This window comes from Cetorhinus maximus, unplaced genomic scaffold, assembly GCF_964194155.1.
Source record: "Cetorhinus maximus unplaced genomic scaffold, sCetMax3.hap1.1 HAP1_SCAFFOLD_115, whole genome shotgun sequence".
Lineage (NCBI taxonomy): Eukaryota > Metazoa > Chordata > Chondrichthyes > Lamniformes > Cetorhinidae > Cetorhinus > Cetorhinus maximus.
The window spans coordinates 344,388-363,211 of NW_027596123.1; the positions used below are offsets into that span (position 1 = coordinate 344,388).

The 18,824-nt window shown below is 45.7% G+C and overlaps 1 protein-coding gene across 4 annotated transcripts in view; it reads left to right on the plus strand.

Annotated features, from left to right (window-relative positions):
* Positions 1-371: 371 nt before the first annotated feature.
* Positions 372-18,824, plus strand: part of LOC144672853 (A-type potassium channel modulatory protein KCNIP1) — a 222,607-nt gene continuing 204,154 nt past the window's right edge. Inside the window, exons 1-2 of one of the 4 annotated variants that reach the window (XM_078534834.1) lie at positions 372-483; positions 14,199-14,323. In XM_078534834.1, the coding sequence (XP_078390960.1) occupies positions 372-483; positions 14,199-14,323 (237 nt within the window). Of the gene's footprint in view, positions 484-5,193; positions 5,222-9,034; positions 9,052-14,196; positions 14,324-18,824 lie in introns of those variants that run through there. The other 3 variants (XM_078534836.1, XM_078534837.1, XM_078534838.1) reach the window with 3 other exon arrangements.

Below are 18,824 nucleotides of genomic sequence, written 5' to 3' on the forward strand. Positions count from 1 at the left end.
AGAGGGAGGCACACACATAGAGAGAGAGTCTGTGAGACAGGCAGAGAGCAGAGAGAGAGAGAGGTGGAGAGACACAGAGACAGAAAGTGAGCAAGAGAAACAGCAAGAGACAAAGAAAGGAAGACACAGAGAGAGAGGTGAAGAGTGAGAGCTAAAGAAATATAAAGTGAAAGAGAGAGAGAGAGACAGAGCGAAAACAAGGCAGCGAGAGAGAGTGCATGAAAGAGATAGAGAGAGAGGAAGGAGGAAGAAGAACAATAGTGGTAACAGTTTAGAGAGACGGTGATGCAAGTTGCAAGAGGTCCGTGGGATTACACACAGCAGCTTGTCATGACCAGAAAGCAGTGCCTCTCAGTGAAGTACTTGGAAGAATGCTGAATATCAAAGGGGAGTCGGAGGGACTACAGACTCTGGGGATTGTGGTGGTAGTGTGTACATCATTGAAACTTCTGCACTTTCTCGGAATCATTGATTTCTCTGACAGTAAGTCAGCCTCTCAGCTCTTTCTTTGCCTTTCTCAGTCCTTATTTTGTAATGAGTTTAACAAACATGTGGTAGTTAATACTGTAACCTGCTCTCACTGTTCCCGGGGTCTCCAGCAACTTCCCTCATTTTCCTGAGAGTTATTTTCAGCTGCAGTTGTCACTGTGAGGGGGTTTGATCCCCATGGTGTTGGCAGTGTCTCAGTCTGTGCGGGGAGCCGGGACTCCTGTGTCTGCTCAGGGTTCCTCTAAATTACACACAGAAATTAGCATCACTTAAAGAAAACAAAATGCAGCACTTCCCGAAAATGGGACAGATTGACACTGTCACATTTACACAGTGACAGCAGTATTCCTCCAGGTACAGCTTGTGACCAGGACACTGTAGGCTTCGGGATCCTAAAGGGAAGTTTAAGTTGTGGAGGATTATTACAGGTTACGAGGAAACAGAGAGGCTTCAATATTTATGGGAAGAGAGAGAGGGAACAGGGTAGCGTGGTAGCAAAGACGGATGCCGTAAATCTCAAGAAGGTGGAGGTGTCTCCAATATTAACAGCAGGATGTCTTATCATCTGCTTCTTTCACTTCAACCCTTGTCAGTCTGGCTGGCTGTCTGGTGAAGAAGTCTGCAGTCAGAAGACAGACCCGGACACCTGAAAGGACAGGGGCAGGGGCAAACCACAGCCACCGGGAGGAACGGAGCTGGAGATTCGAGATGGATGTTGGGACCTGTAGGTTGGGGAGAAGTGACAGTGAACTCAGCAGAGAAGAGAGAGGCTGTGATTGGGAGAAAGGAAGCCAAAGGTGTCTTTGTGGGAGATGGGGGTAGATCTACATCTGGCGGGGGTAGTGTTACACCTGGGAGTATGCCTGGGGGGTAGAGGTAGATCTGAGGGGTATAGCTGGGGGTAAACCTGGGGGCTACAGCTAGAGCGAGATCTGGGGGATAGAGTTGGGGGTACACATTAGGGGGTGCAACTGGAGAGTGAAGCTGGGGGTTACACCTGGGGGGGTTACAGCTGGGGGGGCACTGCTGGGGGCACTGTTGGGGGGGGCACTGCTGGGGTGGTTCAGCTGGGGGGGGTTCAGCTGGGGGGAGCATTGCTAGGGGGGCACTGCTGGGGGGGTTACAGCTGAGGGGGTTCAGCTGGGTGGGTTACAGCTGGGGGGGGTGTATAGCTGGGTGTGTTACAGCTGAGGGGGTTACAGCTGAGGGGGTTACAGCTGAGGGGGTTACAGCTGAGGGGGTTACAGCTGAGGGGTTACAGCTGAGGGGGGTTATAGCTGAGGGGGGTTATAGCTGAGGGGGGTTATAGCTGGGTGTGTTACAGCTGCGAGGGGGTTTATAGCTAGGGGGGTTATAGTTGGGGGGGGGTTATAGCTGGGTGTGTTACAGCTGGGTGTGTTACAGCTGGGTGTGTTACAGCTGGGTGTGTTACAGCTGGGTGTGTTACAGCTGGGTGTGTTACAGCTGGGTGTGTTACAGCTGGTGGGTTACAGCTGAGGGGGTTACAGCTGGTGGGTTACAGCTGAGGGGGTTACAGCTGGTGGGTTACAGCTGGGGGGGTTACAGCTGGTGGGGTTACAGCTGGGGGGGTTACAGCTGGTGGGGTTACAGCTGGGGGGGTTACAGCTGGTGGGGTTACAGCTGGGGGGGTTACAGCTGGGGGGGTTACAGCTGGGGGGGTTACAGCTGGTGGGTTACAGCTGGGGGGGTTACAGCTGGTGGGGTTACAGCTAAGGGGGTTACAGCTGGGGGGGTTACAGCTGGTGGGTTACAGCTGGGGGGGTTACAGCTGGTGGGTTACAGCTGGGGGGGTTACAGCTGGGGGGGTTACAGCTGGTGGGTTACAGCTGAGGGGTTACAGCTGGGGGGGTTACAGCTGGTGGGTTACAGCTGGGGGGGTTACAGCTGGTGGGTTACAGCTGGGGGGGTTACAGCTGGGGGGGTTACAGCTGGTGGGTTACAGCTGGGGGGGTTACAGCTGGTGGGTTACAGCTGGCGGGTGGGTTACAGCTGGGAGGGGTTCAGCTGGGGGGGGTTCAGCTGGGGGGGGGGTTCAGCTGGAGGGTTACAGCTGGGGGGTACAGATGGGGGGTACAGCTGGGGGGTACAGCTGGGGGGGTACAGCTGGGGGGGTTACAGCTGGGGGGGGTACAGCTGAGGGGGTTTCAGCAGAGGGAGGTTACAGCTGGGGGGTACAGCTGGGGGGTACAGCTGGGGGGTACAGTTGGGGGGGTACAGCTGCGGGGTACAGCTGGGGGGGTTCAGCTGGGGGGTACAGCTGGGGGGGTACAGCTGGGGGGTACAGCTGGGGGGTACAGCTGGGGGGTACAGCTGGGGGGTACAGTTGGGGGGGTACAGCTGCGGGGTACAGCTGGGGGGGTTCAGCTGGGGGGGGTACAGCTGCGGGGTACAGTTGGGGGGGTACAGCTGCGGGGTACAGCTGGGGGGGTTCAGCTGGGGGGGGTACAGCTGGGGGTGTACAGCTGGGGGTGTACAGCTGAGGGGGGTTACAGTAATTAATTAATTTAAATCAGGCCTTGATTGGACGATGGAAGTCTGATTTAAATATGCTAATGAAGCATCCCACCTTTCACAGGCAGGTCACAGGTTGCTGCAGAAATGGCCCCAGATGTGAAGAGGGCGGCTGGGAGCCTGTTCCCTGATTTTTAATCTTTCATGTGTCCAGGAACATAAATTTATCACCTCCAAGCTGAACTGAGTGGCATTATATTTCTGGGCACCATGCTACTTAAAAGAAACTCTCATTCCTGCCCTTGCCACCCCATCCACCACCCCCCGCTGGCTCCCTATGCCTTGCCTCCTGCTATCGGCACACCAAACCCCTACCCCCTCACCTAATCCACCTCCCCTGGCTCCCTGCACATTGCCCCCCTGCCAGCTCCCTATCTCCCCCTCAGAAAACACACCAAAGTCCCAAACCCCCAGCCCCCCTCACCCCGCCCCATGCGCCCCCTCCCCTGTCGTGTTTTTCTAATGGTATAAAGGCACCAAACACTCATAAGGGATTGTGTAAACACATTGTGGGTTTATTTATTGAGACTAGGCACATCGGATCATTTATACAGAGGTAGAAAGCTTGAAGACATCAGCAGCAGGGCTGTGTGTGCTGTGCTCTGCTCCCAGGCCAAAGTGACACTGAGACTGGGTCACATGACTTACTTTCCCCAACACCCTCCACCTCCCACAGAACTCCATGCCCCTGAAACCTGGATTCACTGACCCCCACCAACTTCCCAACTCCTGACTCACCTCCCACAATTTTGCATACATATGCCCCCACCGACCCTCCCGGCCAGCCCGCATCCCGCTGTATCCACTGCCTTGTCCGGACAGCTGGGATGCACAGTGGTCATAAATGCCAGTGTATCTGATTGTAAGCAGGACCTGCCCAGCGGCTGGATTAAAGATTGTGGCTGGCTGTGAGAGTTTGCTGGACCCATGCATAAGGGCAGTGCCCGTACTCAATCAGGCTGACAGCAGTAAGAGAGTGAGCAATGAGGGGTACTTCAATATAATCCACACTGAGCGTACATTAGTGCGATGTTCTGAAAAAAATCTCCAGCATATCATTTCTCAAGGAGGTATATAATTAGAGTGAAGCATGATGGATTAACCAGACTCGCTGCATGGTTTGATCTTCCATCAGCAGGAATCCAGCCTGCACCGTCAACATTCACACTTAGTTATTCATTGTGAAGGGACCGTATGGAAGCAATTCAAATAACCACTCCCAGGATCTCACACTAAATATATATAGCAGAAAGGGGGGATGTCAACAAATGATGTCAACAAACAGAGAGCACAGGCTCTTGCTGTGGGTTCTCAAGGAATATTTAGTATAGGATATCACTGGCACTAAGGGAGTGCTGCACTGTCAGAGCGTCAGCACTGAGGGAGTGTTGTACTGTCAAAGAGTCAGTGCTGAGGGAGTGCTGCACTGTCAGAGAGTCAGTGCTGAGGGAGTGCTGCACTGTCAGAGCGTCAGCACTGAGGGAGTGCTGTACTGTCAGAGAGTCAGTGCTGAGGGAGTGCTGCACTGTCAGAGTGTCAGTACTGAGGGTACTGAGGGAGTGCTGCATGGTCAGAGAGTCAGTACTGAGGGAGCTCTGCACTGTCGAGGGTCAGCACTAAGGGAGCTCTGCACTGTCGAAGGGTTAGTACTGAGGGAGTGCCACACATTCAGAGAGTCAGTACAGAGGGAGCGCTGCACTGCCGGAGGGTGAGTACTGAGGGAGCACTGCACTGTCGGGGGGATCAGCCCTTTTCTGTTACTGATGAGACCACATCTGGTGTACTGGTCTCCTTATTTAAGGAAAGATGTAAATGAGTTCGAAGCAGTTAGAGAAGGTTTACTATTCTAATACCAGGAATGGGTGCGTTGTCTTATGAGGAAAGGTTGGACAGACGAGGCTTGTATCCACTGGAATTTAGAAGAGTAAGAAGCAATTTGATTGAAAACATATAAGATCCTGAGGGATCTTGACAGGGTGAATGCGGAGAGGATGTTTCCTCTTGTGGGAGAATCTAGAACTAGGGGTCACTGTTTAAAAATAAGGGGTCGCTCATTTAAGACAGGGATGAGGAGAATATTTTTTCTCTCAGAGTGTCCTGAGTCTCTGGAACTCTCTTCCTTAAAAGGCGGTGGAAGCAGAGTCTTTGAATATTTTTAAGGCAGAGCTAGATAGATTCTTGATTAACAAGGGGGTGAAAGGTTATCAAGGATAGGCTGGAAGTTACAGTCAGATCAGCCGTGATCTTATTGAATGGTAGAGCAGGCTCGAGGGGCCGAATGGCCTACTCCTGCTCCTAATTCATATGTTCGTATCGGTAGAAATCTTGCAACTTTCCAAACCATGTCACAAACAGGTTCACCTATAATGAGTGGCTTAGTCTAAAGTATCATCAATATTGTAATGTGGGAAATGTGGCAGCCATATCCCACAAAAGCAGTGCTAAAACTGGATGGAGAATTCTTTTAGGTGATGTGGTTGAGGGACAAACAACGTCCAGGACATTGCAAAAGCTCATTGATCCTTTACAAATAGTGTTGTAGCAACTTTGAACCACGCAGTCTGGGGCCTTGGTATGAGACGGCCCCTTCAACAATAGAGTTCTTCATCAGTAATATTATAAAATGATAAGAAATTGGAGCAGGAGTAGGCAATTCAGCCCGCCGAGCCTACTGCACCATTCAATAATCATGGTGGATCTGATTGTGGCTTTAACTCCATTTTCCTACCTGGCCTCCATAAGCCTTGACGCTGGAGAATCTGTCGAACTCGGCCTTGAATATATTCAATGAGTCAGCCTCCACTGCTCTCTGGGGAGGAGAATTCCAAAGACTAATGACCTTCTGAGAAGAAATTCTTGCTCATCTCCATCTAAAATGGGAGGCTGCTTATTTGCCCTAGAGTTGCAGCCTGGCTCATGAGTTCAAGTCTCTGTGGGACCAGAAATCATAAGCAGATATTTAAGCCCATATCCTAGCTGACAATGTGCTGCGGAGACATGGCAATGCTGCGCTGGCCACTTAGCCCCTTGTCATTTGTGGGTCTGGCTATGCAGCCTTCAGTGATCACACTTATCTAGGCTACAACAGCTGTGGCAATTTTTCAAGTAGCTAGTTTGTAGAGGAGCAGTGTTTTTCCAGTGTGAAGGACGCTGAGATACCTGTGTAATATGGTCAGCTGCTTCGTAAACACCAAATCGTTCCCTTTCCTCTGAGTTCAGAAAGTCAAATAAGCGCAAGCAGCATGCTCATTTCTTTGTTGTGATCAGTCCCTTTCCAATCTATACAACTAGGCACCAAATCACCTTTCTGCTCAAACCCTCACCAACTCTCCGTTAACTTGAGGCTTGACTATCCCAGTGATTTCCCAACTGGTATCCCATCTTCTACCCTCCATATTGTATTTCATCCAAATCTCTGCTGCCCATGTCCGAACTCACACTGAGTCCTGTTCCCCTATCACCCCCTGTGCTCACTGGCCTACACTGGCTCCTGGTCAAACAACGTCTCAATTTTAAAATTCTTCTCCTTGTTATCAAATCCCTCCATGACCTCTCCCCTCCCTATCTCTGTAATCTCCTCCAGCCCCACAATCCCCCCACGGATATCTGCACTCCTCTAATTCCAGCCTCTTGAACATCCCCGATTTTAATCACTCCACCATTGGTGGCCGTGCCTTCAGCTGCCTGGGCCCCAAGCTCTGGAATTCCCTCCCTAAACCTCTCCACCTCTCCACCTCACTCTCCTCCTTTAAGAGGTTCCTTTTAACCCCTCAGACCCCTGACCCTGTGCAGCTCAGAGACAGACGTTTTAACAATATTGTGAAGTGCCTCAGCTTTACCAATGCTACATAAATGGAAGCTGTTCATGTTGTTTAGCCAGTCAGCGATAGAGTTCCTGACAGGAAGTGCACCAGTGTGAGGAATAATGGACAACAAGGAATGATCTAAGCTATGAGCTGGATCAAGAATAGCCTCTTCAACTATGAATGCTCTTCTCATAAAGATCAATAAACACAGAGTAATTTGATTATCAGTAATAAGTATACCGATCGGAACACTGACATCAACCTCCAGCAATAAACCTGTGGAAATATTATACTCATTACCAGATCAAGATGATTGATTGGTCCGGTAAGTAAAGTTTGTGATCTGTATCTGTACAAACCGAAATGATCAACACATTCTGTTTTGAGAGAAGTGTTGCAATGCGATGATGCAGCTGATAAAGAGAACTGTTCAATCACACATGTATACATTAGGGTGAAGAACTGAGATTAGTGAGGTGGATGGTGAGAGACACTGTTTAACAAATTCATGATCTCTCCCTGAGCAGGGGCTAAAATTTAATGAATATAAACAAGGAATGTCAAAATCCAAATCAGATTAAATGTGGCTATCACCAGAGCATATGTAGTGGATACACCACTAGCTCAGGACACAGAGAGAGCACAAGGCACTGAATTAATACATAACATGGTTACAAGACACTGATTTAATACAGGAACACATTTACTAGACACTGATTTAATACAGGAACACATTTTCAATACACTGATTTAATACAGGAACACAGTTACAAGGCACAGTTACAAGATACTGATATAATAGAGGAACACAGTTACAAGATACTGATTTAATGCAGGAGCACAGTCACAAACACTGATTTAATACAGGAACACAGCTACAAGACACAGTTATAAGATACTTATATAATACAGGAACACAGTTACAAGACACTGATCTAATAAAGGAACACAGTAAAAAGACACTGGTTTAATAGAGGAATACAGTCACAAGACACTGATTTAATACAGGAACACAGTCACAAGACACTGATTTAATACAGGAAGACCATAAGACCATAGGGCCATAAGACATAGGAGCAGAAATTAGGCCCTTCGGCCCATCGAGTCTGCTCCGCCATTCATTCATGGCTGGTAAGTTTCTCAACCCCATTCTCCCGCCTTCTCCCCGTAACCTTTGATCCCCTTACCAATCAAGAACCTATCTATCTCGGTCTTAAATACACTCAATGACCTGGCCTCCACAGCCTTCTGTGGCAATGAATTCCATAGATTCACCACTCTCTGGCTAAAGAAGTTTCTCCTCATCTCTGTTCTAAAAGGTCTTCCCTTTACTCTGAGGCTGTGCCCTTGGGTCCTAGTCTCTCCTACTAATTGAAACATCTTCCCCATGTCCACTCTATCCAGGTCTTTCAGTATTCTGTAAGTTTCAATCAGATCCCCCCTCATCCTTCTAAACTCCATTGAGTATAGACCCAGAGTCCTCAAACGTTCCTCATACGTTTAGCCTTTCATTCCTGGGATCGTTCCCGTGAACCTCCTCTGGACCCTCTCCAAGGCCAGAACATCCTTCCTGAGATACGGGGCCCAAAATTGCTCACAATATTCTAAATGTGGTCTGACTAGAGCCTTATAAAGCCTCAGCAGCACATCCCTGCTTTTATATTCTAGTCCTCTCGAAAGAAAATGCCAACATTGCATTTGCCTTCCTAACTACCGACTCAACCTGCAAGTTAACCTTAAGAGAATCCTGGACTAGGACCCCCAAGTCCCTTTGCACTCCAGATTTCTGAATTCTCTGCCCATTTAGAAAATAGTCTATGCCTCTATTCTTCCTACCAAAGTGCATAACCTCACACTTCCCCACGTTGTATTCCATCTTCCACTTCTTTGCCCATTCTCCTAACCTGTCCAAATCCTTCTGCAGCCTCCCCACCTCCTCAATAGTGCCTGTCCCTCCACCTATTTTTGTATCATCTGCAAACTTAGCCAGGATGTCCTCAGTTCCTTCATCTAGATCATTAATGTATAAAGTGAAAAGTTGTGATCCCAACACAGACCCTTGCGGAACTCCACTAGTCACCGGCCACCGTCCTGAGAAGGACCCCCTTATCCCTGCTCTCTGCCTCCTGCCAGACAGCTAATCTTCTATCCATGCTAGTAACTTGCCTCTAACACCATGGGCTCTTATCTTATTGAGCAGCCTCCTGTGCGGCACCTTGTCAAAGGCCTTCTGGAAGTCCAAGTAGATAACATCCATTGGCTCTCCTTTGTCTAGCCTACTCGTTACCTCCTCAAAGAATTCTAACAGACTTGTCAGGCATGACCTCCCCTTGATGAAACCATGCTGACTTTGCCCGATTTTACCATGCACTCCCAAGTATTCTGAAATCTCATCCTTAATAATGGACTCTAAAATCTTACCAACGACCGAGGTCAGGCTAATCGGCCTGTAATTTCCCGTCTTTTGCCTCACTCCCTTATTAAACAGGGGGGTTACATTAGTGATTTTCCAGTCCTTTGGGACCCTCCCTGACTCCAGTGATTCCTGAAAGATCACCACTAACACCTCCACTATCTCTTCAGCTATCTCCTTCAGAACTCTGGGGTGTAATCCATCTGGTCCAGGTGATTTATCCACCTTCAGACCTTTCAGTTTTCCTAGCACCTTCTCCTTGGTAATGGCCACCATACTCACCTCTTCCCCCCGACTCTCTTGAACTTTGGGGATGTTACTCGTGTCTTGCACCGTGAAGACTGACACAAAGTACCTATTCAGTTCCTCTGCCATTTCTTTGTTCCCCACTACTACTTCTCCAGCGTCATTTTCCAGCGGCCCAATGTCCACTTTTGCCTCTCTCTTACCCTTTATATATCTAAAAAAAAACTCTTGCAATCTTCTTTTATATTGCTAGCTAGTTTACCCTCATATTTAATCTTCTCCCTCCTTATTTCTTTTTTAGTTGTCCTCTGTTGGTCTTTGTAGGCTTCCCAATCCCCTGGTTTCCCACTGGTCTTCGCCGCATTGAATGCTTTTCTTTAGCTTTTATGCTGTCCCTGACTTCCCTTGTCAGCCATGGTTGCCTCATCCTCCCTTTAGTATGCTTCTTCTTCCGAGGGATGAATTTTTGCTGTGTCAAGAACACAGTCACAAAACACTGATTTAATACAGGAACACTGTCACAAGACACTGATTTAATACAGGAACTCAGTCACAAGACACTGATTTAGTACAGGAATATAGTCACAAACACTGATTTAATGCAGGAACACAGTTACAAGACACTAATTTAATACAGGAACACATTTACTAGACACTGATTTAATACAGGAACGCGGTTACAAAACACTGATTTAATGCAGGAACGCAGTTACAAGACACTGATTTAATACAGGAACACAGTTACATGACACGTGTTTAATACAGGAACACAGTTACAAGACACTGATTTAATACAGGAACACAGTCACAAGACACTGGTATAATACAGGAACAAAGTCACAAATGCTGATTTAATACAGGGACACAGTTACAAGACACTGATTTAATAGAGGAACACAGCTATAAGACACAGTTACAAGACACTGATATAATATAGGAACACAGTTACAAGACACTGATTTAATACAGGAACACAGTCACAAGGCACTGATTTAATAGAGTAACACAGTTACAAGACACTGATTTAATACAGGAACACAGTCACAAGGCACTGATTTAATAGAGTAACACAGTTACAAGACACTGATTTAATACAGGAGCACTGTCACAGGACACTGATTTAATACAGGAATACAGTCACAAACACTGATTTAATGCAGGAACGCAGTTACAAGACACAGTTACAAGACACTGATTTAATACAGGAACACATTTACTAGACACTGATTTAATACAGGAACGCAGTTAGGAGAAACTGATTTAATACAGGAACACATTTACAATACACTGATTTAATACAGGAACACAGTTACAAACACTGATTTAATACAGGAACACAGTCACAAGACACTGATATAATATTGGAACACAGTCGCAAATGCTGATTTAATACAGGAACACAGTTATAGGACACTTTAATACAGGAACACAGTTACAAGAAACTGATTTAATAGAGGAACACAGTCACAAGGCACTGATTTAATACAGGAACACAGCTATGAGACACAGTTACAAGACACTGATATAATACAGGAACACAGTCACAAGGCACTGGTTTAATAGAGTAACACAGTTACAAAACACTGATTTACTACAGGAACACAGCTACAAGACATTGATTTAATACAGGAACACAGTTACAAGACATTGATTTAATACAGGAACACAGTCACAAACACTGATTTAATACAGGAACACAGTTACAAGACACTGATTTAATAGAGGAACACAGTCGCAAACTCTGGTTTCATACAGGAACACAGTTATAGGACACTTTAATACAGGAACACAGTCACAAGACACTGATTTAATACAGGAACACAGTTACAAGAAACGGATTTAATACAGGAACACAGTTGTAAGACACTGATTTAATAGAGGAACACAGTCACAAGGCACTGATTTAATACAGGAACACAGCTATGAGACACAGTTACAAGACACTGATATAATACAGGAACACAGTCACAAGGCACTGGTTTAATAGAGTAACACAGTTACAAAACACTGATTTACTACAGGAACACAGCTACAAGACATTGATTTAATACAGGAACACACCTGTGAGACACAGTTACAAGGCACTGACATAATACAGGAACACAGTCACAATGCACTGATTTAATACAGGAACACAGTCACAAGGCACTGATTTAATAGAGTAACACAGTCGCAAGACAATGATTTAATACAGGAACACAGTTACAAGACACTGATTTAATACAGGAACACGGTCACAAGGCACTGATTTAATAGAGAACACAGACACAAGAAACTGATTTTTTAGAGGAACCCAGTCACAAGACAATGATTTAATACAGGAACACAGTTGCAAGACACTGAATTAATACAGGAACACAGTTACAAGACACTGATTTAATAGAGGAATACAGTTACAGGGCACTGATTTAATACAGGAACACAATCACAAACACTGATTTAATACAGGAATACAGTCACAAGACACTGACTTCATACAGGAACACAGTTACAAGGCACTGATTTAATTGAGGAACACAATCACAAACACTGATTTAATACAGGAATACAGTCACAAGACACTGACTTCATACAGGAACACAGTTACAAGGCACTGATTTAATAGAGGAACACAGACACAAGAAACTGATTTTTTAGAGGAACCCAGTCACAAGACAATGATTTAATACAGGAACACAGTTACAAGACACTGAATTAATACAGGAACACAGTTTCCAGACATTAATTTAATACAGGAACACAGTCACAAGACACTGATTTAATACAGGAATACAGTTACAAGACACTGATTTAATAGAGGTACACAGTCGCAAGACAATGATTTAACACAGGAACATAGTTACAACACACTGATTAAATACAGGAACACAGTTACAAGACAGTGGTTTGATACAATAACACAGTTACAAGACACTAATTTAATACAGGAACACAGTCACAAACACTGATTTAATACAGGAACACAGTCCCAGTGCAATAATAAATGCAAAGTACTGCAGATGCTGGAGATCTCAAATAAAAACAGAAGGTGTTTGAATAATTCAGCAGGTTATGGCAGCATCAATGGAACGATAAACAGAGTTAAAAGCAAAAAAACTGCGGATGCTGGAAATCCAAAACAAAAACAAAAATAAAAATACCTGGAAAAACCCAGCAGGTCTGGCAGTATCTGCGGAGAGGAACACAGTTAATGTTTCGAGTCCGTATGACTCTTCAACAGAACTCAGTAAAAATAGAAGAGAGGTGAAATATAAGCTGGTTTAAGGGGGTGTGGAGGGGTGGGAGAAGTAGAGCTGGATAGAGGGCTAGTGATAGGTGGAGATAGCCAAAAGATGTCATAGACAAAAGGACAAAGAGGTGGTGATATTATCTAAGGAATGTGCTAATTAAGGGTAGAAAGCAGGACGAGCAAGATACAGATAGCCCTAGTGGGGGTGGGGTGGGGTGAAGGAATCGAAATAGGCTAAAAGGTAGAGATAAAACAATGGATGGAAATACATTTAAAAATAATGGAAATAGGTGGGAAAAGAAAAATCTATATAAATTTTTGGGGAAAAAAAAAGGGGGATCGGAAAGGGGGTGGGGATGGAGGAGAGAGTTCATGATCTAAAATTGTTGAACTCAATATTCAGTCCAGAAGGCTGTAAAGTGCCTAGTCGGAAGATGAGGTGCTGTTCCTCCAGTTTGCGTTGAGCTTCACTGGAACAATGCAGCAGGCCAAAGACAGACATGTGGGCATGAGAGCAGGGTGGTGTGTTAAAATGGCAAGTGACAGGGAGGTCTGGGTCATGCTTGCGGACAGACCGAAGGTGTTCTGCAAAGCGGTCATCTAGTCTGCGTTTGGTCTCTCCAATGTAGAGAAAACCGCATTGGGAGCAACGAATGCAGTAGACTAAGTTGAGGGAAGTGCAAGTGAAATGCTGCTTCACCTGAAAGGAGTGTTTGGGCCCTTGGACGGTGAGGAGAGGGGAAATAAAGGGGCAGGTGTTGCACCCTCTGCGGTTGCATGGGAAGGTGCCGTGGGAGGGGGTTGAGGTGTAGGGGGTGATGTAGGAGTGGACCAGGGTGTCCCGGAGGGAATGATCCCTGCGGAATGCCGTCAGGGGGGTGAAGGGAAGATGTATTTGATGGTGGCATCATGCTGGAGTTGGCAGAAAGGGCGGAGGGTGATCCTTTGAATGCGGAGGCTGGTGGAGTGATAAATGAGGACAAGGGGGACCCAATCATGTTTCTGGGAGGGAGAGGAAGGTGTGAGGGCGGATGCGCGGGAGATGGGCCGGACACGGTTGAGGGCCCTGTCAACCACCGTGGGTGGAAAACCTCGGTTAAGGAAGAAGGAAGACATGTCAGAGGAACTGTTTTTGAAAGTGGCATCATCGGAACAAATGCGACGGAGGCGAAGGAACTGAGAGAATGGGATGGAGTCCTTACAGGGTGTGAGGAGCTGTAGTCGAGGTAGCTGTGGGAGTTGGTAGGCTTGTAATTGTAGGCAATAAACAGAGTTAATGTTTTGAATTCAATGTGATTCTCCTGAGCACAATAGTGATGCGGCAGAGTAGGTCGTATAGGGTTTCTGACAGTCTTCTTTCCATTTATGGATGCAATCTGTAACATGGCATTTGACAAGGTCTGTCTTTGTTGTCTTTCACGTCTTTGTTCTGGAGCTCCACTACTCTCATAGTTTACTTGGCATTTTCTGTCTGTTTTTGCAGATAAGGTTGAAGATGAGCTAGAAATGGCCACAGTCTGCCACCGACCTGAGGGCTTAGGGCAACTTCAGGCCCAAACCAACTTCACCAAGAGGGAACTTCAGGTGCTCTACAGGGGGTTTAAGAATGTAAGATTCTGTCTGTCTGTCTGTCTCATTCACTGAATTCTCATCTTTGTCTTGTTTGAATTCTGATGAGAAAGCCACAATGAAATCTGGTTGCAGGTCAAAACATGTGGCATTACTCCATGAAAGTAGATTGGGGTATAGAGTAAAAGTTGCAGAGGCTCCTGGAGAGTTGTGGCTATGGTTTAGAGTTGGGAAGGAGAATGATATAATTCTCAGTGTGCATTACTGGCTGATAAATCATGCAGATCAGATTGAGGAGGCAATCTGTGCACTGTTCAAATAAATTCACATGAATAGATAAACAGCAGGGCCTGGACTATCCTAAATTAGACTGGGATAAATGTCAATCATATGATCAAAGTGGGGTACACCATTTCGAATGTATCTGGAAGTGTGACCTGAAGTAACTTTGACTCTAACGCGGGAAAAGGCATTGCTTGAATTGGTTTTGGGAATTGAAGTGGAGAAAATCATTAACCAGGTGGAAAATTAAGAAATAGTTGGACCACCACTTATTCATGTTCAGTGTCAGAATAGACCAGGATAAGGAAAAGTGAAAGAACCAGGGAATTAAGTAAAGTACTGACCATACTCAACCAGCCCATGTTTGTAAAACTCAGAAAAAAGTGTCCAATGTTAGTCATGATTCTGCAGTTGGACAGCACTTGCTAAACAATCCTGATTGTGCTAACAATTATACTGATAACCAATTTAAGATTATCAGTTGGGCTCGCAGTGTAGCTCACTTACACATGCTAGAAGCTACATATATTCACACACAGGGCCCTGGGCCATCCAATGCAGATAGAGGATGAATGATCTCATCCGTGCTGCCAGGGTATGGCAACCATCTTATCACTTTAAACTCACACACTCAAGCCCATCACACATTCACTGGCATCTCACTCACTGCCAACTCAAGGGACATCACCACTCACTCTCTCACACACACCCTCACATCTCCATCTGGCCTCATCGCCTCTGAGGACTGCCTTCTCAGCCCTCACCATCTTGAGGTCACTTGCACAGATCAACATGTTCCCCCACTCACACCTTGGGGTTTCCCCTTCCCCAGTACAGCCCTCGTCCTGCAGCCTCTCCCCTTGCCTGAGGCCACTTCTCCCCCTTCACCAAGCAAGACCTTGCCCGGCAGCCAATTAAAAGCCACCCACATACAGCTGGTCTGGTGGGTAGAGACCTGCCCATGAGCCACCCTAAAAGTGATGTGGTGCTGCCTGTGAAACCTGGCGCTGATGATTGCAAGTGCTCCCCGAAGCAAGGCAGGCAAACAAACCTTGGTTAGGCCACACTTGGAAAATTTGCGTGCAATTCTGGTCACCACATTACCAGAAGGATATGGAGGCGTTGGAGAGGGTGCAGAGGAGGTTTACCAGGATGCTGCCTGGTCTGGAGGTTATTAGCTTTGAGGAGAGGTTGGAGAAACTCGGATTGTTCTCACTAGAGCGACGGAGATTGAGGGGCGACTTGATAGAAGTTTACAAAATTATGAGTGGCATGGACAGAGTAGATAGTCAGAAGCTTTTTCCCAGGGAGGAAGGGTCAATTACTAGGGGACATAGATTCAAGATGAGAGGAGAAAACTTTAGAGGAGATGTGCGGGGCAGGTTTTTTACGCAGAGGGTAGTGAGTGTCTGGAATTCGCTGCCAGAGGAGGTGGTGGAAGCAGGTATGATAGTGGTGTTTAAGAGGCAGCTTGACAAATACATGGATAGGATGGGAATAGAAGGATACGGACCCTGGAAGTGCAAAATGTTTTAGTTTGATGGGCAATATGATCGGTGCAGGCTTGGAGGGCCGAAGGGCCTGTTCCTGTGCTGTACTTTTCTTTGTTCTTTGTTCTTTTCTTTGTTCTTGAAGCCCTGACTGAAGTGCAGCCCCACCAGGTGCACGTCGCTTATGTTCGGTTGTGAAACACGTGGGTGGCTGATCTAGCTGGATCAGTCCGGCAGGCTGGCCTCGTAATGATATGCTGACATGTTACAATGAGGTTCCCGATGTCTGATGGCCGGAAACGTGGCCCACCATCAGCGAGCTGAGCGGACGATCACAAACTGGTTTCAAGCCATTGTGAAACCGATATTGTCTGCTCATGCCACAAAACACACCCGATGCCTGCGGGCATGGAAAACCCTGCCCCCTGTCTTTTGTAAACAGAAAGAACATGTCCACACATTGTGCCTTTTTCAACTAAACAAAGGTTGGGTGACAGCCATTCCCTGCTTCATTCCCCATGGCAATGCATTGATCAGAGTCAACCTGCCTGGTTTGAATTTAAACCAAAGCTTTGCAGTTAACTGTTCTCTGGTGCATTCTCTATGGCAACGCACCTACCAATCAAGGTCGTCTTGGCAAGCAGTCAGCACTCTCTTCTCACGCAGTATAAATTGTTGTTCCCTTTAGATTTGGTATTCTTGTAAATCTATCCTGATGAACTCAAGACAAAAAGTTTCTTCAGCATGTGTCTTCTTTTCAGCAATACTCAAGTTCTGTACTACCAAACGACTAAGTGGAAATAAACAAAGTTCAACAAGATAAGAAGGGATCTGGGAGAAATTAGCTGGGCAGAAAATTTAGTAAACATGTCACCAAACCTTCAGCTATGGATAAATATTATTCATACATAGCGAAAGGAAGGTGCAAAAAGCATCAAATTCTGTGGTTAAGTAGCAAACTGAAACAAAATGGAAACTTGAAAGGGTGACATTTGATGAAATTAGGGCTAACTATCTTGGGGAAAATAGAATGTGTAGTGGCAGAACTCCTCCTCCCCCATGGACTTCCATTGGATTGGTCCATGATTATGGTTGGCAAAGTACTGCACTGGTTTAACATTGCCTTCTGCAGTCTGGCTAACCAGGAAACTCTACTGCTCTTACCACCTGCCATTAGGTGTATTGGAAGGATTTATTGGCTGATAGTAAAATTGTTTGGCCACATTATGAATTCACCTTTTGTGGCCATCATGTCCTGAAGTAGGACTTGAACCTGGAGCTCCTAGATCAGAGGCAGGGACACTACCCACTACACCACAAGACCTTTGCCAGGATCTACAGTGAATTTAATACAGAATTCTCAGTCACTACACAGAGGCCATCCCCTCCCACCCTAACCACCAACAAGTACACAATCAAGAATATAGTGTTATTTATTGCTGAGAAAAGAGACATGTCGATGTTTTTCATTTTGCACTCATCAGGACACTTGCAAGAATACCAATATTAGGGAAAAACAACAATTTGCACTGTATGAGAAGAGAGCGCTGATGGTTGTCAAGTGGACTCTGGGCAGAAATTTTTTTCAGCAATTCTCAAGTTCTGTACTACCAAATGACTCGTGTTATTTATGTTTAAGACTGAATCAAGAATTCAGAACACACTTCAAAACAATCAGTAGAACAAGCCTATGGAGACAACTCACAAGATCACAAAGCAAAAAATTCTTAATGCAGGAAAAGAGAAAATGAAAAGAAGATAATTTCGTATTTCTAAATGTTGAACTCCAACAGAAATAAAAATATATGAAGATAAAATAACGTGTGCATCATCAGTAAAATTTGTCAACAGGAAATTTCCACTAAAACAAAAACAGAAAATGCTGGAAATACTCAGCAAGACAGGCAACATCCACTGAGAAAAACAAGGGAACATCTCAGTTGGATGATCATCTCTGAAGGGGGAGAACAGACAAACTAAAAGGCATTATGATAATAGACCAGCAGATAATAAAGAGAAAAAAGTGAATATTTCATTTGCACAGAGTAGTTTAAAGGATAGCTGAAGAGGGTACAGCCACCAAATGTGAAGTTTAACAGTATTAGTGAGGATATACAGTGGAGGATGAAGTTTCGGTGGAGTTATCAAAGCAACAATGCTGAGCGTTTTAATGATTAACCGTGCTAGTGCAAGTGTAGATGTACAAGAGGAATGGGTGGACCAATCATTTGTGATAACTGCAGGGAAATAACTGGGCCTGAACCTGGAAACTGATGGCTGCACTCTGGGCTGGACAGAGAAATCAGACTGGGGACTGTAGAGACTGTGGCTGCCATTCTCAATCCTCCTTCAATATGGAAATTGTGCCATGAAACTGTGAGTTGTTCATGTTGTTCAAGGGCACAGAAGACAAGGCAGGTAAACAGGGACCAGTTAGCTCAAAATAAAAACAGCAAATGTTGGAAAAACTCAGCAGGCCAGGCAGCATCTGAGAAGAGAGAAATAGTTAACATTTCAGGCCTGTGAACTTTCATCAGAATTTATACCTGAGACGTTAACTCTATTTCTCTCTCCACAGATGCTGTCAGACCTGCTGAGTTTTTCCAGTATTTTCTGTTTTGATTTCAGATTTCCAGCATCCGCAGTATTTTGCTTTTGTACCAGTTAGCCTAAGACTGGTTCTGGGCAAATTCTTAGAATCCAGAATTAGAGATGAATTTAGTAACTGTTTCAAAATGTTGGGGTTAATCAAGGACAGACAGCGCAAC